Source organism: Macaca mulatta, chromosome X, assembly GCF_049350105.2.
Source record: "Macaca mulatta isolate MMU2019108-1 chromosome X, T2T-MMU8v2.0, whole genome shotgun sequence".
In the NCBI taxonomy this organism is placed as follows: Eukaryota; Metazoa; Chordata; class Mammalia; order Primates; family Cercopithecidae; genus Macaca; species Macaca mulatta.
Window position 1 is genome coordinate 9,253,271 of NC_133426.1, and position 23,147 is coordinate 9,276,417.

The 23,147-nt window shown below is 48.5% G+C and overlaps 1 protein-coding gene across 6 annotated transcripts in view; it reads left to right on the forward strand.

The window, feature by feature from the left end:
- TBL1X (transducin beta like 1 X-linked) overlaps window positions 1–18,453 on the forward strand; it is a 255,616-nt gene extending 237,163 nt beyond the window's left edge. For all 6 annotated transcript variants that reach the window (XM_077988391.1, XM_015126920.3, XM_077988392.1 and 3 more), the window contains 6 exons: window positions 4,037–4,158; window positions 7,994–8,068; window positions 8,379–8,506; window positions 10,330–10,495; window positions 13,629–13,730; window positions 14,963–18,453. In XM_077988391.1, the coding sequence (XP_077844517.1) occupies window positions 4,037–4,158; window positions 7,994–8,068; window positions 8,379–8,506; window positions 10,330–10,495; window positions 13,629–13,730; window positions 14,963–14,989 (620 nt within the window). In that variant the 3' untranslated portion in view covers window positions 14,990–18,453. The remainder of the gene's footprint in view (window positions 1–4,036; window positions 4,159–7,993; window positions 8,069–8,378; window positions 8,507–10,329; window positions 10,496–13,628; window positions 13,731–14,962) is intronic.
- The last annotated feature ends 4,694 nt before the right edge of the window (window positions 18,454–23,147 follow it).

Consider the following 23,147-nt stretch of genomic DNA (forward strand, 5'->3'; position numbering starts at 1 on the left):
AGCGGCGGGAAGGAATGAACTATTGATGCACCAGAGCCAGGAGAGATCTCAAGGGCATTTTGCTGAGTGACAAAAGCCAGTCTCAAAAGGTTGCATGCTCTGTGCTTTCATTTATGTAACATTCTCATGATGATGAAATGATAGAAACCCGGGACCCACCAGCGGTGTGGGAGTTTCGGAAGCAGGTGAGGAGCGGTCGTGTGCCGATACAGTAGCTGAGGGAGATCTTAGTGGCCACGAAACAGTTCTGGTCTCAATTGCAGCGATACACATCTACCCACGTGATAAAATGACAGCACTCTACAGGCAAATTGCACCAGTGTCAACTTGCCAGCGTCGATACAACGCTACAGCTATGCAAAATGTAACCCTCAGGAGAACCTGGGTGAAGGAGACACAGGACCTCTCTGTGTTACCTTTGCAGCTTCTTGTAAATCTCTACATATTTCAAAAGGAAGATGTCTGGCTGGACCCAGAAGAATGAAGGCTATTAAACCAAACTGGCCTATGCATGGGAGGGAGGGCACAGAGCCCCCCAGCATAGTTCAGCCCTGTTACCGGCCATTCACCCACGTGGTTCCAAGCATCGTGGCTGCAGGAGCTGACTCAGAGTGGGGCTAACCACCTGAGCATGGTGGCGGGGGGGAGCCTCTCTTTAGATCACGAATGTCCAATCTTTTGGCTTCCCTGGGCCACATGGAAAGAAGAATTGTCTTGGGCCACACATAAAATACACTAACACTAACAATAGCTGATGAGCTTAAAAAAAAAAAACCTCTTAATGTTTTAAGAGAGTTTACAAATTTGTGTTGGGCCACATTCAAAGCCATCGTGGGCCACGGGTTGAACCAGCTTGCTTTAGATAGAGGAGTCATCAGATGCTGGTCGCCATCTCCTGGACCGCTCGCCAGATTGTCCCATTTCCAGGTATATTAATCACACGCCCAAATGCAGAGGCTGGACCAGAAGTTTGCTGTTTAGCTCAGGTGATGTTGTAAACGAGAACCAAGAAAATGCGTCAAGAACCGTGGGGCTGTCACGAAACACGCTGCTGGGGATGGAACAAAAGAGAGATGATCTCAGATGTGGAAAAGACCACTGCTGACACCCGCGTCCTCCCACCCACACCTTCCGCGTGGTGGGGAGCTGGAGGGGGAAGCGAGTGGGGTCCCTGTGCTTACGGAGGATAAACACGTGGAAGGTTGCGCCTCTTATTTAAAGACCAAGGAAGGGCAGGGGCAATCGATGGTTAGCATTCAGAGAAAGCTGGATTCTTCTCAGTTCAGCGCTGCCTGGCTGTAAGAAACACACGTGGCTGGGTGTGTTGGCTCATTCCTGTAATCCCAGCACTTTGGGAGGCCAAGGTGGGAGAATCACTTGAGCCCAGGATTTTGAGACCAGCCAGGGCAACACACCAAAACCCCATCTCTGCCAAAAACATCTTTGAAAAATGAGCCGGGCATTTTTCAGTGGTGGCGTGCATCTGTCGTCCCAGCTACTAGGGAGGCTGAGGTGGGAGAATCACCTGATCCCAGGAGATTGAGGGTACAATGAGCCAAGACTGTGCCACTGCACTCCAGCTTGGGTGACAAGAGCGAGATCCTGTCTCAAAAAAAAAAAATTAACTGGGTGTGGTGGCACACATGTATAGTCCCAGCTACTCAAGAGGCTAAGGCAGGAGGACTGCTTGAGCCCAGGAGTTTGAGGCTGCAGTGAGCTGTGATTGTGCCACTGCACTCCAGCCTGAGCAACAGCAAGACTTCATCTCCAAGAAAAAAACAAAAAACACCTATGAGTTTCTGTATTGGTCGATCAGTAAGGACATGGTGGCCAGAGCCTGGCAGAAGCTAACCGTCTCTTTCCCCTAGAAGCAGTGCTTCATTATTGGCTGATTCAGTGTCTGCAGCTACCTTGGAGAACATAACTTGGCAAATAACAGAATGGACCATAGTATCTAGGAAAACCAATGAGAGTTCTTGGCTGGGCAGACTTGTAGAGTCTAACCCTGCCTCCTCTCCTGGGGGCATCATGGAGCCCACTCAGTAGCTTAAAGTAATTTCCATGGGCTTGCATGGGAAGCGCAGGGTTACGAGAGGTGGTCAGATGTGAACGACTAGCTCTCGAAAAACCTCAAGCTCCCTGCCCCATAAGACTTTACCCCTTTAAATTAGCATGAACCTTGGGAAGGGAGGGACCTTCCCTCCATTTCACATGTAATGGAGCACAGTACTTTTCACATCCCTAAGTCATTCCCTTTGATAGCCGGGGTTCCAGACACAGGGCTGGTTGTGGATGTCCTCTCCGCACAAGAAGCCTCATGATGATCCGTAATAAGAGGGTGGGGTTGCTCAGAACCTCCAGGGGAAGGGAAGAGATCACCAGAGAAGCCGCCTCTTCCCGTGCCCTCGCGTCTCAGCATTGCATGGCCTTTGCTGCTGCTCATCAGTTCTCTGGCATGAGGTGGGAAGAAGCCCGGGGAACATGATCTGCTGTTGTGGCCCCCACAGTGGAAAGAGACCAGAGACCTGAGCACAGCGCCCTTGCTGGCCCCTAGGAATGCAGGTGACCCCTGCAGCCCGTGGACGCCTGAGAGAAGTTGGAAGAGATGCTCGCTCCCAGCCGCAGACCCACTCTTTGCTAGAGGACAGGAGTGAGCAGTTGAAGCCACGCTTCCCCAGAAACAGAAGAGGATGAGAGTGCACGGTGGCCCCCACCGTGGGACCTTCCACACCTCCAGTGCACTCCGTGTCCCGGGCGCTGCCGACCCCTGAGATGCCTCGTCTCGCTCCCCCTTGTCTGGGGCTACTGGCAACATCCACATGTGTAGCTGAGACTCCAGGAAATCGTCAACCTGCAGCTGCACGTCAGTAAAGAGGCAGAATGAGGAATGAGGTCCAGTTGCTAGGACTTCAGCGCCCTTGCTGTCACCTGTGCTTCCAGTGCCTCTCAGGGCATGGTCCAGCCCTGTGGAGTCAGACACTCTGAGGACAGAACCAGGGCCTGGCTTTTAACGAGTGCCCTGGCCATTTTGGTACATTGGGAAGTTGTTGGATTCCCAGCTGCCATCCTAGAAAAGAAATCAGAAGGTAGAGAATGAGACCCATAGCTGTAACTAAACGACAAGGGGAGGTCAGCTCCCCGTTGTTCTGTCTTTGTGACCCTGAGCCACCTGGACTTGGAAAGACCCAAAGTGAGGGAGGGTGTTGGTCACAGGCCCTGAAGCACACGTCCCATTTCGTCCCCAAAGGGGTTCTTATTGACTCTAATTATCCCATAGTTAAGGGGATGCCTTAATGTGTTATGGGAGAGTATTTTTCATATTGAGGTATCATGAACATAGGACATGAAATCTTTCCTCTCCTATTTTCTCCTCTCTGTCTAAAATCAAATAAGCTCACTCTAGAGATGCCGCTGGAAGCAGCAAGGTACAGAGCAGGCAGGGTGGCCCTCTCACCTGCCCTTCTTAACTGTGCCATGGGAGCGGGAGATTCTGCAGGCCGTGGGGTGCAGGAAGTGTCATGGAGCCTCTCTCCCAGGACATCTTGTCATCCCTGCCAGTGTGGCAAGAGAGGGTCTTTAAAGTCTTAGAAAGAAAGAGACTGTGTTCACACTTGAGATGTTTTTATCATGTCACTAAATGGGGCTTCTTGGCTGGGTGCAATGGCTCACACCTATAACCCTAACACTTTGGGAGGCCGAGGCGGGTGGATAGTTTGAAGTCAGGAGTTCAAGGCCATCCTGGGCAATATAGCAAGAATTCGTCTCTACAAAAAAAAAAAAAAAAATTAGCCACGCGTGGTGGCGTGTGCTATTCGAGAGGCTGAGGTGGGTGGATCCCTTGAGCCCAGGAATTCTAGGCTGCAGTGAGCCATGATCACACCACTACACTCCAGCCTGGGTGACAGAGCAGGCCCTGTCTCTAGAATAAATAAATAAGTAAACTAAAGAGGCTTCTTGACTGTGCTGTTCATTGTTGTAAATCCATGGAGCTGTGCACACAGTGAATAACTGCAGGTGTTCTCCCTCCCTGCTGCAGCCCCTGCCCTTGATGTGGACTGGCAGAACAACATGACCTTCGCCTCCTGTAGCACAGACATGTGTATCCACGTGTGCAGGCTCGGCTGTGACCGCCCAGTCAAAACCTTCCAGGGACACACAGTAAGTGAGAGCTCTTGTCACTGATCTCGAGTTCGTGAGAATGTGATGTGGGAGCCGATTCTTGTGTGCCTGGAATTAAAAGATACTGCAGCAGCAGACCAGCTCTTCTGCGCCCCTTGGCTATTTGAGCCAAGGTGGTTGGATTGACCCAGTTTGGGGTCAGCAGTGAGAAGTTCACTCAGAAATGACCTAGATGGTGGATTTGGCAGCAAAGCCTTTAAGGTAGCTATGAGAAACATGTAGAGGACATCAAGGAAACGGTGCTCACAATGAATGAATAGACGGGGCACATCTGCAGTGAATGGAAAAAGATATGTCATTAAAAAACAAATGGAGACTAAGTGTGGTGGCTTATGCCTATAATCCCAGCACTTTGGGAGTCTGAGGCCAGAGGATTGCTTGAGGCCAGGAGTTTGAGGCCAGCCTGGGCAACATAGCAAGACTCTTGTCTCTACAAAAAATTTTTAAAAGTAGCTAGCTGCGTATGGTGACGCACACCTGTAGTCACATCTCAGGAGATGAAGGCTGCAGTGAGTTACAATAGCACCGCTGCACTCCAGCCTAGGCAACAGAGCAAGACCCTGTTTCTTTAAAACATAAAAAAAAAAAAAAAGGAATTGAGAACTGAGAAATACAATGTTTGAAATGAAAGTTTTAATAGGTGGGTATATTAGGCAGTTCTCAATTCTCTCATTGCTCTAAAGAAATACCTGAGACTGGGTAATTTATAAGACCGGAGGTTTAACTGGCTCACAGTTCTTCAGGCTATACAGGAAGCATGGCAGCATCTGCTTCTGGGGAGGCTTCAGGAAGCTTCCAACCGTGGCGGTTGGTGAAGCAGGAGCAGGCATCACACATGACCAGAGCAGGGGCAAGAGGTGGGAGGAGTAGCAGATGATCCAGACACCTCACACCAGGGACCACCTCTGCATCGGGGATGACAGTTCCACCTGAGATTTCGGTGGGGACACAGATCTAAAGCACATCAGTGGGTATACCAGCAGATGGGAGACTGTGGAAGTAAGGTTAGAAAGCATAGAAATTGGCCAATTTGAAGAACAGATAAAAGATCGAAAAATTGCATAAAGGCTTAATGACTTACGGGACAATATCAGGGACCCTAAACCTATATGTGTGATGGGGAGAGAAGAAAGAATGGAACAGAAAAATCATGTGAGGCACTAACGGCCAAGGTTTCCTAAATTTGGTGGAAAACATCAACATTTAATCCAAGAAGCTCAGCAAATTTCAAGCAGAACAAATATAAACAGAACCACACCTGTCCACCTAGGCATATGGTCATCAAACACCAGAATCAATGACAGAGAAAATCCTAAAGGCAAGCAGAGACTGACAAAAAAACCCATGATATACCAGGGAACGACAGTGTGAACAACAGCTGACTTAGCAAATTCCTTAGTGTGGCCTCTGAGGGCTTCCCGGTCTTTCACCAAATCTCTCTCAGATTAGCCAATTTCTGTGGTCTCTAACCTTCTGCAATCTCCAATCTGCTGGTAGACCCATTCACTAGCCTCGACCTCCAACCTTGGCAGGAGGAGAAAGCCTCCCTTTCCTGGGCCCTTGGGCTAGTGTCCAAAAATGCCCTGTACCTCTGTCCTCCCAACGACACATACAGCCAAGCACCTTGCCCCACGCTGAGCCTTGCCTGGAACCACAGCAGCTCTTGGTCTGAAACAGAATCCTCCCCACTCTCCAGGCCCGTTCACGTATCCTCTGCACGCCCTGGGGAGGATTCATGGCACCCCTTGAGCTCCCATTGACCACGTGAATGCCACAGCCCTGGCAGTAGCTGCTGGCCTGCATGTCTGCCTCTCCCAGAAAATGCAGAGTGCATCAACGCTGGGACCATGGCATCTTGGCTTTCTCTCACTAGCACCCAGAATATCTCCGCGGTGGCGGGGGGTTCCCTGTTAAAGCAGGGGAGGATGATCACAGGCCCTGGAGATTTGCCATCGTGCCACTAACTTAACTAATGTAAATTCCCTTGTCCTCATTCTCCTAGTGTCTACCTCTCCCTGCCCCTGGCCCAGGGGTCCCTGTCCCAAAGGAAGGTGCTTTTAGAGCACAGGCACCCATCGTCCTGTTAACATCTGTTTGGCTCCAAACTGACTCTCTTGTCCCAGTCTAAACTTATTTCTCCTCTAACCCTGGACTATCTGCAAATTTTTACCAGCTGCACACACTCTCTGTGGTTCCCAGGTGTCCTGCCCAGGACCTTGCCACCAGCACAGGCCTTGGCCCTTTAAGTGGGTCTTAATGCAGCTGATGGCCCTGAACAAAGCTCTAGCTCAGTGGGGTTGAGTGGAGACCCATGGGCCAGCTCTGGACGTGGCCCAGGAACTTGGGCTTGCATTGCAGAGTGAGGGATCCGCTCCCAGGAAGTTATTTGTTCCTTTGCGTTGGTTTGGCTAGGGACGGCCCATGGTGAGCGGCTCCACATTCCTGGGCCCGTAGGTTTTCCTCTGAATGGCTGCAGTCAGAGCCACCCTTGCTGGCCTTGGCACACACATTTCACACTCACAGACACCTATGCGTGCGTGTACTCACACCCCTCAGCCCCCTCTCCAGCATGAGTGTGAAATTAGTTAATTGTTAGGCCGGGACAGCAGGTGTCACATAGTGGGACTGTACTGGATATATGGGGCCCGAGGGAGCCCCAAGCTGGTACGCCATGTCCCCTCACTTCTCCTGGGCAGGCTGTTCCCCAGCTGAGCCTTTGCCACAGGTGGTTCTTTTATACATGCCTGTCTCGGGAGTGTCCCTGTCTCCCTTGGCTCCCGGGTACATTCATTCACCTTTATTCTGCAGGGTTTAGTCTCGTGGTCCCCAGGTGTCCTAAGTCTGCGCTTTTTGCCACCTAGCTGTGCCGATCATGAACCCCAAGCCAGGATTTTGCCTGTGCCGTGTGCGTTTGTGCCACTCAGCACTTGCCTCTCACTGTCCTTGCACATGTGTGTGTCCGCCTGTGTGTGCATTTGGGTTGCCCATCTTCCACCTGCATCAGTCCTAACCCCGCTTGAACTCCACAATAGCTGAAGGTTCACTTCTCGTATTTACCCCTCCCTCCATCTCCACTCGCCTGCAGGAGAGAAATATCTTCTAATGGGTGTGGTCACGGGGAGGAACTGTTGCACTAAAAGTACGTAAGAGGCCTGGCGTGGTGGCTCACACCTGTAATCCCAGCACTTTGGGCGGTCGAGGTGGGAGGATCGCTTGAGCCCAAGAGTTCAAGACCAGCTTGGGCAACCCCGTCTCTATAAAAATACAATAAATACATACGTACATACATAAATGGCATGGTGGTGCCTGCTTGTAGTCCCAGCTACTTCGGGGGCTGAGGCAGGAGGATTGCTTGAGCTCAAGAGGTTCATGCTGCGAGGACCTGTGATCCTGCCACTGCACTCCAGCCTGGGAGACAGAGTGATACCCTGTCTGAAAAAGAAAAGTGCATAGGAAAGTGATTTTGAAAGGCCAATTTAAAAAGTAACTGGTTTTACTGGTTTTATTTGCTGCGTTTTATGGTACGTGAATTCTTCACTTGCCTTCCTTCCTATCAGGGAAGGTTTTTTTCTTAACGAAATATGGATGAGGGTGGCTGGTGATGTGTGGTATAGGGCTGTGGTTTTATATAAATGAAAAAGGCAAAGTGAGAAAAAGAGGAAACTAGATGGCTGGTTGGGCTGTGCTCTTTGATGTCAGGGTGAAGCCGAAGACCTTCTGCAGTGACGGTGACGCACTGCTGCCCCCTGCTGGAAGGCGGCCTCATCTGCTCACAGGCCCTGATGTCTTTTTCAGACTCTCTGCTCTCTTTCAGAACGAGGTCAACGCCATCAAATGGGATCCTTCTGGAATGTTGCTGGCCTCCTGCTCAGATGACATGACATTGAAGGTAGAGTCGGCATGGCAGGGGGTGGGCTGTTTAATCCCAGACAACTCCAGGCACTTGACGCCGGTCTCACGGTCACTCTTCCATGAGGGTTATTTATTACTGACCACCCTCCCTTCCTGTGTCATCCAGTGAACTTTGATTTCTCAGTCGTGGTTCCACTGAGAATCCCAGCCTCCCCACAGCCTTTCTCGCCACTGTGCACCCCCCAGCCTGCCATGGGCCCCATGTGCGCCCCCGGGAGGAATGATTCCACATCGTTCCTGGATGCAGGGAAGACTTTTGCTCATGTTGGGGCTGCTGTATTCTGTAGATCTGGAGCATGAAACAGGAGGTGTGCATCCACGATCTTCAGGCTCACAATAAAGAGATCTACACCATCAAGTGGAGCCCCACCGGGCCCGCCACCAGCAACCCAAACTCCAACATCATGTTGGCAAGGTAAGGGCAGGCAGCACAGCCAGCACAGCTCTGTGCTACGCAAAGACAACGGGAAATTTTGCTAAAGCGTTTCCATGCCCGTGTGTTGAAGCCCTTCAGAGGAAGCGAAGTGGTAGCTCACTTTGAAGGGGCCAGGATAGAATTATCGAGTAACACCTGCCTTTGAGGTAAGGATGGTTTTGAGTCAGGCAACAGTGGCTTATGCCTATAATCTCAGCACTCTGGGAGGCCAAGGCAGGAGGATAGCTTGAGCCCAAGAGTTCCAGATCAGCCTGGGCAACATGGTGAAACCCCATCTCTACAAAAAATTAGCCAGGTGTGGTGGCGTGTGCCACCCAGCTACTCAGGAGGCTGAGGAAGGAAGATGACTTTGAGCCCAGGAGATTGAGGCTGCAGTGCGCAGTGATCACACCACTGCACTCCAGCCTGGGTGACAGAGCAAGACCATGTCTCTAAACAAAAAAAGAAGAAGAAGAGAAAAACCCACCCAACATGAAACATGACTGCAGAGCCACAGTGGAGGGGCAGCAAGCCAGGCAGCACCAACTCTTGTTGACAGTGCTCGAATTAAGGTCATCTCTTAGAGAGGACAGGATAGAATTCCTGCATCCACTGAGAGATGAAACCAAAAAAGCAACACATAGGCCATAATTCTCATATTTCAAGTAATTGTCATAAAACCCACTTAAATAACTGTAATGTAGTACTACACACGCGAGTCATTTTGTAGTGACTCAGAAGGTGCTTTTGCGTCATGTGGTACTATTAGGAACATAAATTACCCTTTTAGTCAGCAAGTATAAAAGGGGCATGCCGGTACCTAGTGGGTCCCTGCTGAAAGAAAGCCAGATAATAGCTTTGTGATAGATATTACTGTTTTAAATTTGAAAATAACTAAAATTTGCAGCTTTCAATCATGTGATTACATATGTGGGTGTGATTATATTTTAACTCCTGTTTGATTAAATCTTTTTTTTTCTTTTTAGAGACAGGGTCTCCCTATGTTACCCAGGCTGGTCTTGAACTCCTGGCTTCAAGTGATCCTCCCACCTCGGCCTCCCAAAGCACTAGGATTACAGGCATGGTCTACTGTACCTGGCCTAAAAAGTTTTTTAAATGTTTATTCACTTAATTTGCTGTTTTTCCAAATATGGCTATCTGTATTAATTTAGTTAGTAATAACAGATGTCATGTTTTAAATTGTAGGGGCATTTTAGGAAACTTGGTAAATATTCTACAAAAATATTTACCATTTATGTCTATAGAAAACATAGAAACAGGGCTGGGCGCAGTGGCATACACCTGTAATCCCAACAGTTTGGTAGGGTGAGGCAGGAGGACCTCTTGAGCCCAGAGGTTCAAGACCAGCCGGGGCAACATAGTGAAACCCCGTCTCTATAAAAAATAAAAAAATAAAAATTAGTTGGGCGTGGACCTATGGTTGCAGCTTCTCTGCTGAGGCTGAGGCGGGAGGATCGCTTGAGCCCAGGAATTCGAGGCTGGAGTGAGTCATGATCGTGCCACTGCACTCCAGCCTGGGCAACACAGTAAGACCCCATTTCAAAAAAATAAAAGGCGGAAACAAATGTAGATATCAAATTGTTTCCCTAATACGACCATTAAAGCTTTTTTCTGTTTAATGACTATGGCTTTGTTTTTAATACTTGGAAGTTATATTTTAGAAGACAAAAAGCTCCTCAGTTGATTGTCTTTTGAAACATAAAAGCTGGGAAAAACAGCTCCCAGAGATGTGATACATGTTATGGAGAACTGTTTGAAACCACCATGCGTACGTGATTTTGCTTTCTCTCCTGCCTTGCTAGTGCTTCGTTTGATTCTACGGTGCGACTGTGGGACATAGAGCGAGGCGTCTGCACCCACACGCTCACGAAGCATCAGGAGCCCGTCTACAGCGTAGCTTTCAGCCCTGATGGGAGGTACTTGGCCAGCGGATCCTTTGACAAATGCGTCCATATCTGGAATACTCAGGTAAGCTCCTGACCCCTATGCCAAATCCTTTCAGTAAGGGATGCCTAAATAGCCACAATTCCAGTGCCTTGCTTCAGAGCAGTGCCTCGGAGGGAGTTGAGCAAGCCCAGGCTCCCCGGGCAGACCCAGTGGATGCTGTCCACCGTGCACCCCACGTGGGTTGTGAGCTCTTCCCCCACCAGACACCTCCAGCAGCTCCCCTCCCTGAGGCAGGGCGTCATGTCTGCCGTAATCAGGGCTCTTGGCCATTTGATTCCAAACCCTCACCTTGGCACATGTTCTTCCTCGAAGGAGCCACTGTCTTCTGTTCACTTTCTGAGTCCATGGCATGAAACCTTCCACCTGCCTCTTCCTCTTCTTAGCAGTTATCACTGAAACGCTGCTCTCTAGATACTGAGGCTGGAGGGTGGGAGTGGGGGACCAGCTAATGGGGTCGAGGCCAGCTCCACCTCCTCTGCCCGCACCAGCTCCTGCAGCTCCCCCACGGAGCAGACCAGGGAGTGGGAAGCAATGTGCGCTTGCTGTTGTCATGGCATTTCTATTTTTCTTTTCTGTTTTGTTTTCTTGTTGTTGTTGTTGTTGTTTGTTTTGTTTTGTTTTGAAACGGAGTCTCACTCTGTTAACCAGGCTGGAGTGCAGTAGCGCGATCTTGGCTCACTGCAACCTCTGCCTCCCAGATTCAAGCGATTCTTCTGCCTCAGCCTCCCGAGTAGCTGGAATTACAGGCACCCGCCATCATATCTGGCTAAATTTTGTATTTTTAGTAGAGACAGGGTTTCACATGTTGGCCAGGATGGTCTTGAACTCCTGGCCTCAGGTGATCCGCCCACCTTGGCCTCCCAAAGCGCTGGGATTACAGGTGTGAGCCACTGCGCTCAACCTCGATTTTTCAAATCAAAGTAGGTTCTGTTTAAGGACATAAGGTATGTCAATATTGGGTTGTCCTTTTAGCAGAGATTGAAAGGACATAGGATTTAAATAAAGGTGGCTGCTGTGGGTATCTTGGGTCACACCTGAGGATAGAAGAATTCAAGCTGTAAAGTGTAGAAATGGATGGGAAGTAGCACTGCATAGCGTAAAAGATTATAGAGGGCCATCAGCACTTGATTCTATTCTAAGGGAAGACAGACAGGTGATGATACGCTAGGAGCTGTTGAAAACAATGAAGGGGTCCCTTTTGCCTCAGGAGGGAGGAATCACACAGCCTGCCCCCGTCCCCTTTCATCTGCACTGCCTTCTTGGTTCCTTTTGGCTTGGTTGACATTCAGCTGGATTTACATCCTCAAGTTCATTCCCCCTGTGGACTCATGGGTGATGAGCCCTGTTCACTGGCAAGTGGTCCACTGAGATCACAGGCTTCCCAGGGACCTCATGTGAACCACATCCTCTCAGAGAAGGAAAGGAAATGGTGGACCCTGCGTAGAGCCAACCCGATGCCAAGCCCAGCCCCACAGCCCTAGATAGCCCTCCGGGAAGCGCACATCTCAGGACTAGTGTGCAAGAGTCTCTTGTCATGAAATCCTTGCTAGAAATAGTAATGGATGGATTTGTAAAAACAACACATCAATTATCCAAAAAAAAATGACATGATCAGTTAGGTACAGCCTGTTACCAAGAACTCACTGAATTGTTTCAACCCTTTTTTATAAATCAAAGAAATCCTTAGGATTTTTCTTTTTTTTTGGATCGGAGTTTCACTCTTGTCACCCAGGCTTTAGTACAGTGGCGCCATCTTGGCTCACTGCAACCTCCGCCTCCCAGGTTTGAGCAATTCTCCTGCCTCAGCCTCCCAAGTAGCTGGGATTACAGGCGCACACTAGCACACCCGGCTAACTTTTGTATTTTTAGTACAAACGGGGTCTCACCATGTTGGTGTTGAACTCCTGACCCCAGGTGATCCACCCACCTCGGCCTCCTAAAGTGCTGGGATTACAGGCATGAGCCACCGTGCCCAGCCAAGAAATCCTTAGGATTTTTCTTAAGAGAAATCTTAAAGCCCACTTTAATCTTTCTCCAAATATAAAAATACTTATCTATAATACTGCTGACATACACCTTTCTCAGTTCATGGAACACCACGCTTTAAGGAGCCCAGTTGAGCAGAGGATTTGCAACAGCCCTCCTGGTCTCAGTCCTCAGATTTCTCCTGCCTGTCACCATTAGTGAATCATGAGTGAAGGCTTATTCGACTCTTTCTCTCTTTTTTATTTTTTAAAATTAATTTTTGTAGAGACGAAGTCTCTCTGTGTTGCCCAGGCTGGTCTTGAACTCTTGGGCTGAATCAGTCCTCCTGCCTCGGCCTCCCAAAGTGCTGGGATTACAGGGTCAGCTACCTCGCCTGGCCTTATTCAACTCTTTCAAAGGCCTCTACTTCCCCTACCTCTTAGATTTGTCACGTTAATGCTGTTTTAAACCAGAAACCAATGGTCTGTGGTGTTTTCCATTACATGTATATTATGCATTTGTTCTTTCAAATGTCCCAAAATAGGTACATTTTAACATCTTGGCGTATTAATACATGTAATCGTGAATTATAGTCAATTTCATTGCTACTGGGGTGGGGGTATTCACTACGTTGTATTCATTGAGGTCCTCCAAGGAACAGACACCAAAACAGGATGAGATGGGCAAGAGATTTATTGAGGAGCTGTGATGGAAACAGGGAGGGAGGTAGGGGGAAGGAAGAATTCAGACCATAAGGCCAGTCTGACCCTGGGAAGGAGACGGGAAGGGTAGGAAGAGTCAGGGATGGCCCTACAGGTCAGTAGAAAGTTTTGGCCATGCTGATGGAGAGTCCATGAGCCACTTATCCACCAGATGAGTCTGAGTCTCAGCAGATGACTGCCATGGTCTCCTGCCTCCGTCAGTCCTCAGCTGGGCGCAACCTCAGAATCCACGCACATGTGGTGGCAGATTCCACAGGCATAAGTAATCAGGTTTACTCCCTGTGGTGGGAAGTCCTAGAGATAACATCTCCACAGCCCCCAGAGTCCTTACTGAAAACCCTTAAATTTTACCGTGCTTGAAAATGTTCATGACCAAACACCAGGGCAGGAGGAGCACACATTGTACAACTGCATCTGTCGCAGGCGCCCCTTGCATCATTGTAAGTGACAGCTGCTTTGCTTTGCAGAGTGGAAATCTCGTCCACAGCTACCGAGGCACTGGCGGCATCTTCGAAGTGTGCTGGAACGCCCGAGGAGACAAAGTGGGCGCCAGCGCGTCCGACGGCTCTGTAAGCAACACCTCTGGTTTGCTGGAGAGTGGGGTGTTGGGGGCGGCTGATGCCGAAGTGAGCTTCGAGGGCATATGCAGCGTTCGTGTCCTGAAGGGCCTAGCCCAGTGCCAGAGGAAGCTTCTGGGCTGGATCCCATCTGAGTTGGTACCACATCTGGGAATGGCCTTCTCCTTGTCCCTTCCAGAATGTCCTTCTAGTCAACATTTTCTCAGTCAAATTGTTGGTTCTCAACCAGGGTGATTCTGCACCTCTGAGGACATTAGACAATATCTGGAGCCATTTGAGGTTGTCACTACAGTCATGTGTCGCTTAATGATGGGAACATTTTGGGAAATGTGTCATTAGGCACTTTTATCTTGGTCTGAACATCACAGAGTGACTGACACAAACCTAGATGACAATACCTGTCACACACCTAGGCTGTATGGTAGAGCCTATTGCTCCCAGGCTACAAACCTGGACGGCAGGTGGCCATACTGAATACCGTAGGCAACTAGAACACAATGGTAAGCATTTGTGCGTCTAGATCTATCTAAACATAGAAAAGGTTCAGCAGGAATAAGAGTTACAGTCTTACAGGACCACTGCTTTCTGTGCGGTGCATTGTTGCTGGAAACGTCATTATGTGGCACATGACTGTGCTTAGATGGGGATGCCACTGGCATCTCGTGGGTGGAGCTTAGCAATGCTGCTAAACCTCCTACCGTGCATAGGGTGGCCACAATTGTCACCCATGCTGCGGCTGACGAGCCCGGGCCTCTGGTGGCCATCCTGCAGGTCTCCTGGGCTCTCCTCTCCTCCCATGGGGCATCTGGATTTCTTATTTTCCCCTGGACTTGAGGTTGCCCTGACCTCTGGGGCAAGCGGCATTCTGGCTGACTGGCCAAGTGTCAGTGTAGTCCCCAAATGTCGTCAGAGGCCGTATACTTGGGCTCGTGTTGTCATCTGCCCCACGATGGTCTCTGCCACTCTGTTAATTCCTGTCATTACCCTTAACCTGGCCTTTCTGCTCTGTGCTGTTTGCTTCAGTTTGCTCGGTCCAATGTCCAGATGCCAGTCTGCTATGAGAGCTTCTCTGACCCTTCATGACGATGTTCCAATAAACTTTACTGAGAAACATCGGTGGAGGGCTAGATTGGGCATGGGGGACCGTAGCTTGCCGACTTCTCACTCTAAAGGCATCTTTGTTTTGTCTCTCGAGATGACAGGTGCTTTGTGTTTCCTTCCAGGTTTGCGTTTTGGATCTGCGGAAGTAATCACAAAATACTATCGAGAAAAGAAAAGAATTCTGATGACCAGCCATGAATGTGTAGGGTTGCAGCTCTGTTCTCCAAAACTGTACGAATTTGACTTGCGTTAGAGTATACTCTGAAACCAACTCGTCTCTGGCCGCAGGAGTCTATATGTTTTCGTAATCTTCATCAAGAGGTTTTTTAAAGGCAAGCAAAAACAGAAGCAAATCATATCACACGGGGATAGAATGGTTTCCACTGAGGATATTCAGCCTGGGAAGCAGAAAGTCACCAGCTCGAGGCGTGTGGATTGGTTTCCACCCGGAACAGGCTCTGTGATGACTGAATAGAAAGAAATGTAAAAAGCTGTGCCAAAAAAAAAAAAGCAAAATGCTGTGATAAACCAAACAGGGAAGGGGGAAAACCTCCTCCTTGAGATTTTTTTTTGTTTTCCCTAACGATTTGGACACTACAGTTGCTCTCACAAAGGATGTTCAAAGACCAGTTTGTACCGATGACGTGTAACTTTGTAATCCCAACACTTTCTATTTTCTAGAATCTTCTTTGTTCATTGGGTGGTTTTTCTATCGGCTGGAATTCTATCTTCTGGGGGCCTTCCGTCTGAGATGAAAGCTGTCTTGGGCTTGTTGTCTCTTCCCTGTGTTGCCTCTCCCCCTACCCCTGCCTTTCCACTCTGTCTGGTCAGCTCTGCTTTTTCAGTGCAGCCTCAAGAGACGCAGCCCAGTTCACATGAAGACACAGTCTCCCATGGACAGCTTTCCCCCTTCCGCCTTCTCCCACCCTCTCCTCCCCTCGCGCTCGCGCTCACGCTCGCTTTCTCACTGGCGTGCTCGCTCTCTCTCCCCCCCTCCCTCCCTCTGTACCTTTCTCATAGTTGCTTCAGATCTTAGGTCTCAAGGGCACTTTGGCGCGTAGTAAGTGCTTTATGTAAGAAGGCAGGGCAGGGGGCTTTTTACAGGAGGAAAAAAATGACTTAGAAAGAGCCTGGAGTATTTTTGGAAAAAAAAAATATTTTTATGTTAAAACAGTTTTAAAATCTTAAAATGGCCATCAGACATAGAGAGCTTTGTGTGATTCATGTTTTCAAAAGAACTGAAGAAGCCACAGGCAGGGCCTGAGGGAGCCCCTGGCTTTCCCCTCAGCCTCAGGAAAGGTGGTCAGGAGGACTCTGGCTGGACAACGGTCAGCCTTAGGGGTCAGCAGCGAGATTGCACTGCAGCCAGTGAGGGAGGTCCCAGCCATGCCGCGTGGAAGAAGAACCTTGCATCTTTTGGTGTGTACGCACCTTGGCAGCCAGCAGGAAAGCCGTGAAGAGCCGTGCGCCCTCTGGCCTCGAGGGAGCATTGGCAGAACCATAAGGTACTGCAGAAGCCGTCACAGCTCGGCTGGATTAGGCGTGTTGGCTGCGTCTTTCCCACAGCCGTATAACGGCCGATGGTCAGTTCTCGAAGAGCAGGCTTGGCAAGTCCTTGCAGAGCTGACATAGAGGCCCCCGCATGTCACTTCGTCTAACGCTGACAGAAACGAATGCAGAAGGAAGATTTTCAGTTCCGAACATGAATTATAGAGGTAGAACGTCGCTAATAATTTCTGCAATCTTAATAATTTCTTTCTCTCACAGAAGACTAGGAGAAAGATCTTTTTAAAATAATCAATCTTTTTGCTGTTTTTGAAAAATTGAGGCTTTGTGTTCCTAGAAGAGCTTCATTTCAGTGAATCTGGTGACCCATCTGCTTGCTGTCATAACCCGACACTGACTTATTTTTTTCATTAGCAAGGGGGAAAAGGCCGAAGGACAAGGGCCTCTTTTCCCATTGGTTTTCCTGTGGGCAGAAGGGCTGAGGAAGCTGGCCCGGCCCGTGGGGGCTGCTGGGTCACCAGCAGTGGGTAGGGTGCAATCTGGTGTGTGTGCCAGCAGCGAGACGGTGTTACTGAGAAGGTGGCATCCATCTGCAGAGCCAAAACCCAGCCGTCAGGGAAGGGCCAGGGCTTCCTGTGGAACTTGGAATGTGCCAGGACCACCTGCAAAAGCCAGGGTGTGTCGATCATTCTCAGATCATTGATTGGCCTCCACTTGGGTATGTGAATTATTCATGCCCCAGAAGACCAAAAAGTGCCCTGGTTCTGAGATGAGTGTCTTATTCGGGCTGTTTCTGAAACGCTTAGCAAAGAAGGTCACAGCGATGTGGAGTCGCCGCCCCCATCTTTGAAGATAGCCGGTGTCCCCGGATGAGGTGATTTCCCATCCCAAGGACTCCGTGAAGTTTAGGGTACAGTTTGTTGGGGTCCAGAAGACGCCACTACCCCACCCAAATAAAAACGCACTCATCTTTGCAGAGCATCTGCTGTCAAAGGCCAGCCTGTCGTTAGACATGGCTTGTGCTTGACAAACCAGAAACAACTGTGGGATGGTGACGGTGGGATGTGTCGCAAGCGATTCACTAGACAATCTTCACATGAATGTCGGTAGCCAGGGTCTGTCCCAAGGGATGGGTTTAGTCTTGATGAATGTAAACCACATCAGAATTGTTAGGTAGAAACCTGGGCTGGGAGGCCTCGGACCCCAGGCTCCATCCCTGGCTTCCCCAGCCTGCAGCTGCAAGCAAAACCAAGCATGAGATGCAGCTAGCAGTCACATCCATCCCCGTTCTCAGCAGGATGACACCATGGACAGCCGTTTCCGGAGCCTCCAGCATTTGCACACCACTACCTAGCCTCTCTGCTGCTGGAATGTTGGTAGAGTCATCCCTGTAATCAAGAAATGGCCTGTGGAATGTTATTGTTCAATGTTGTTTACAGCTCTTAAAACATGGTGAGGAATGCCTAAGTCTTAGTGACCAAACTTGACCTTGAAAGCAGACATAGCATGACAGACCTTCCTGGAGTCTTTGGTTGGGTTCAAAGTGACCGAGAGTCAGGTCCAGCACACACCTGGGAAAGGGATGCTGCCCCAAGGGGGACCAAAAGGGCCGGACGTTACAGGGTGAAACCCTCTGACCCCTCGCGACACCGTAGGACTTGACTTTTGTTTAGTCTTTCTAAGAAATAGATCATAGAGCCAAGTGAAGTGCACTTTGTCAAATGTAAGGGTCTGCTTTGTTCTTGTTGCTTTTCTCTTTTTTAACCTTTTGTTCCGCCATTTAAAAAAAAAAAAAAAAAAAAAAGCTTATGTTTCTTGTCAAATGCAGAAATGTTCCTTCCGCCACTCACTAAGTTTTGCATTCTGGCTTGTGCAGTTTTTATTGTCTGTGTCAGACGTACAGCCAGGTGTGTTCTCTATCGGCAATTTTCCTATTCTGTTCAGATGACATCGACCACCGTTTCATTCCCCCCGCCGCCTGTACTCACCCTCACGCTCTTTGAAGAAAAAAAAAAAAATCACCTTGCGTGTTGTAGCTCATTTGTTTCAAGAGAGAATCAACAGATCATATTCAGTGTCTTGAATAAATTGCTCTATTTTGATATTAGAGAACTTGGTGGATGTGCTTTCTTCCTCTCGCCGTGGAACTCTCGGGCCCACATTGACTGAATGACTGAAGAACTCTATTTTCTCCAGAAGGAAGTACCTTGAGTGCCTCTGTTTAGGATTGCTGTGTGAGATAGGGAGCTGGGGTAAGAATGCAGTGACATGGCGGTCACAGCAGCCACCTGCTATTCTGAAGGGTGGTTCTGTCCAGGGAGCGTGCTTTTTAGTGTGTTTCCTTTCAGGCTGGCTGTTGGAAAAAGTCAAAGCAAATGAATATTCTCTCATCAGCGGATTGATTGACCGGGAGTTTGAGTTGCCGAATTAGCCCTGAGTAATTTGCAGAACCTATCAGGATGGGGCGACTTTGGACATGGACGTCTGCATGGTGCAAACCAACATGTGGCAAACATTGATCGACATTTGCTCTGTGCATGTCTTCATTTATGCTGCTTTAATTAATAGGTGGTTAAATAATGTAATTAGTGAATGGATATTGCTATCCGCATTCTTTGAAGGAGGCTGTAGATTCCAGGAGGCGAAGAGATGGCCTTACTGTTAGTCTAAGGTTTCACTTTGCAGATGAGCGCCAGACAAAGTCACGGTGTCATTTCCCTGAAATCCTGCTTGTTCTGCACTAGGACAAAGCAGATGGCTGGGGGTGGTGTAGAGGCCTCTGTGGTGATTCCCTGGGAAAGATCCAAGCATGCCTGTGGCCTTCACTGATGATCCAGATTTTTGCAGGGACCAAATCCCAAATTCAGGTCTTGAATTGGCAACTGAAGGCTGAATATTATATGAGCAATTGTCACCTTTAGAGAAAAACCTATCCCATCTCCCGGTGTTTTCTGGGGTTCACCTGCTCATTTTCATTTTTCTCTTAGGCCCTGCCAAGTGGAGCAAGTGTGTTGCCAGGTGGTGGATTTGGGGCACGCTGGGGGGTACTGCAGAACGCTGGGACACCTTGGGAAGAACCACATGGAAACAGTGGGCAGACCACAAAGCGTGCAGCAGAGTTCCCAGGATAAATGCGTGCGTGGCGGGTGGCTTTGGTGGCTCCCCTAAGAATGCCGTATGACTAGCTCTAAATGGGTTTCTTCGTGATATAAAGGAAACTTGATTGGGACCACGATTGCCAGAATTTATATAACTTAAATCTTCAGATGGATGGAACCCTTCCCTGCAGTGAGTCTCAAAAGGTTTCCCCCATCCATTGAAGCTCCTCCTTTATTTTAGGAATCTAAGTTTCAGCTCACTAAACAGAGATCTCGCTTTTTTTTAAAATTGCCCCATCTTGGTGCTGTTTCAAAAGGGTATCAGAGAACATTCTTTGTGTTCACAGAAAGCTCTCTGTGCACAAACTCTCTCTGGAAGCTGACTGTTGATGATGGGTGTCTGGTGGAAACCCGGAAGTCCCTTGTGAAATACAGGAAAAGGGTAGGAGGGGGTGGAGAACAGATTTGTGCCCTTAAAAAAGATGACTGAGCCAGTTTTTGTGCAATGTGGGTCCTTTGTCTCTGAAGTGTCTCATCTACAGCATGGTAAGCAAGGCAAGAAGTTCCATCTGGAGAATAATGTAGAGAAGGAACGGTGGGTATGGGGAGGGAGGATGTTATCTGTAGGACCAACCTTCAGCTAGAACGTGAAACAAATACTCTGGAGAATGGAGGCTTTGGTTAGGAACAGAGTTACTATGCAAAAGGTACTTATCTTGAGACACTGTGGGAAACAAACAGCTGGGTGTATGCGTTCTTTCATAACAACACACCTGCACATGATGATATCTTACTGTGAAATGGAGCAAATTAATAGGCTACTAAAAAGTTTTTTACCCTGAGCAACATGGTGAGACCCCTATCTCTACATAAAAATTAGCTGGGCATGGTGGCGAGTGCCTGTGGTCTCAGCTACTTGGGACGCTGAAGATCGCTTGAGCCCAGAAAATCGAGGCTGCAATGAACCACGATGGCGCCACTGCACTCCAGCCTGGGTGACACAGCAAGACTCTTTTTTTTTTTTTTTTTTTTTTGAGACAGGGTCTCGCTCTGTCACCAAGCGGGGAGTGCAGTGGTGCTGTCCTGGTTCACTGTAGCGTCTGCCTCCCAGGCTCAAGCAATTCTCATGTCTCAGCCTCCTGAGTAGCTGGGATATAGGTGTGTGCCACCACGCCCAGCTAATTTTTGTATGTTTAGTAGAGATGGTTTTTTCACATGTTGGCCAGGCTAGTCTTGAACTCCTGGCCTCAAGTGATCCATCTCAGCCTCAAAGTACTAAGATTAAAGGTGTGAGCCACCACGCCCCGCCAACCCTGTCTCTTAAAAAAAAAAAAAAAAAAATTGATGGTGGAATTGATAAACTGGCCAGGAAATTAAAATCAAGTGAAAGCTATCTGATGGGAACAGTCTCCCCTTTCCACCCAAACTATGCTCCCAGCTACACCTCTGTTGTTGCCTTCTTGTCACAGGCCAACCCAAACTCCTAGCTGTAGATCCCAGTTCCTTCTCACTTCTTCAAGAACTTTCCTTCCATCATAATCATCGCTTTCTCTCCACTGGATCATTCCTGTAGCACCCCAAGGTACTTGAGCACCTGCCATCTTTAAACAGTAACAGAACAAGCACATCCCCTGCAGTAACCAGCCTTACAGGGAAGTCACTCAACCAAGGCTGGCCATCATCTCAGTTCATCATTTGTTTGCTCTGTTGTCTCCTCATTCCCTAGGTTGCCTTAATACACATCCTGATAATTTTTCTGTCCCCAGTACCTAGGCCTGGCCCAGTGCCTCACCCTCTCACTCAGCTCACTAGGTTAAAGATGACATATGCATGAATATCAGCTGGTGATGCTTGGTGCCCCATCTGGGAGTCCTCATCTTGGCTGGATACTCAGATCTCAGGGTTCTTGTTTGAGAGCTTCAAAACCTGACTCTAGCTAACGTAAGCCCACAGGAATGAATGAGCCAGATATTGGGCAGCTTTAAGAAACCAGAGAACTGGGATCAGAGGCCAAATAGGAACCGCCAAGAGCAGTCTACAGGACTAGGCTCATGAAGATGAGAGATGGAACTGGGTGCTGCCCACACCCCGATACTGGATGCTGGACTGGCCCTGGAGGCATACCCAATGCTACCTCCCAAAGTGGGCCTGCCTGCTGCCAAGGCTTCAGAAGTGTTTCTCTGCAGCCCATTCCCTGAGGCACAAGCTTCTAACATGTAAGACATGCCTGATTGGCTCTGCCAGGTCACATGCCTTGCTCTAGCTGCAAGGGAGGCTGGAAAAGCCAGCAGCTGGCCTCTTTGCTTTTTGAATGGGGTGGTAGGACTGCTTCATCAGGTAAGAGGGGATACTGAAACAGAGGAAGGGCTTCTGACCCTGGGGGAGAGGGCAGACAGAATGGCACTACTTAGATGAAGGATGCAGATTCCCCTAGAAAATCTAAAACTTCACATCTCCTTGATACCTTTGATCAAGGTCAGCGTGGCCTAGCCCAGGCTCACCCTGGGAAGGTGAAGCAATGGTTATCCAGAGAGCTGGGACAGCCCTGGGCAGGCACTACCTCATGTTGTGTTCATAATTCATCTGCAGCCTTGTGACTCCAGAAGTGCAAATGCAGAAACTTGCTGGACTCTTCTAGAAGAAAAGGAGTCCTAATCTTGATATGAAGGGAGGTGTCACATGGCAGAGCTGTCTGCAGTGTCCTGAGAAGATAGTTCTGTCTTGCTTTTCTATATACATAGTGGTGGATTATAATCCCACTGCATGCTGCAACATTTTGGGGAGGAAAAAAAAAGAGCTTCAAAAAGTTCATGGACATACATATTATGAAAAAACTACATGGATTTCAAAAACGTTTTGCATCAACATAAACTCATACTAATTTGTTATAACCTGTCTTAACAGGATCTAGTTTGAGGCACTAAAAAGGATAAGACATCAGCCTGAAAAGAGCCTCTATCAGAGCAACATAAATTGTTAAAATTGAAATGAGAGCAAGCATCAAATTTATGAAGTTTGAGTGGACAAATGGTGAAATCATTGATGCTTTATGAATAGTTTATGGAAACAGTGCCCTAAATAAATCAGTTTACAAATGGTGGATAACTCATTTTAAGAATAGATGAGATGATGTTTAAGATGAAGCCCACCGTGGCAAACCATCCACATCAAGGTGTGATGAAAAAATTTATCTTGTTCATGCCCTAATAGAAGAGGACAAGCAATTAACAGTACAGACAATAACCAACACCATAGACATCTCAACTGGTTCATCTTACACAATTCTGACTGAAACATTAAAATTGAGCAAACTTTGCACTCTATGGGTGCCAAAACTGTTGCACCCAGGTCAGCTGCAGACAAAAGCTGAGCTTTTGATGGAAATTTTAACCAAATGGGATCAAGATCCTGTAGCATTTCTTTGAAGAATTGTAACAGGAGATGAAGCATGGATTTCCCATTACCATCCTGAAGACAAAGCACAATCAAAGCAATGACTACCAGGAGGCAAAAGTGGTTCAGTCAAAGCAAAGCAGACTGGCCAAGAGCAGAGGTCAGGGCAACAGTTTTTCAGGATGCTCAGGCATTTTACTTGTTGACTTTCTGGATGGCCAAAGAACAGTAACATCTGCTTGTTATGAGAATGTTTTGAGAAAATTAGCCAAAGCTTTAGCAGAAAAATGTCCTGGAAAGCTTTGCCAGG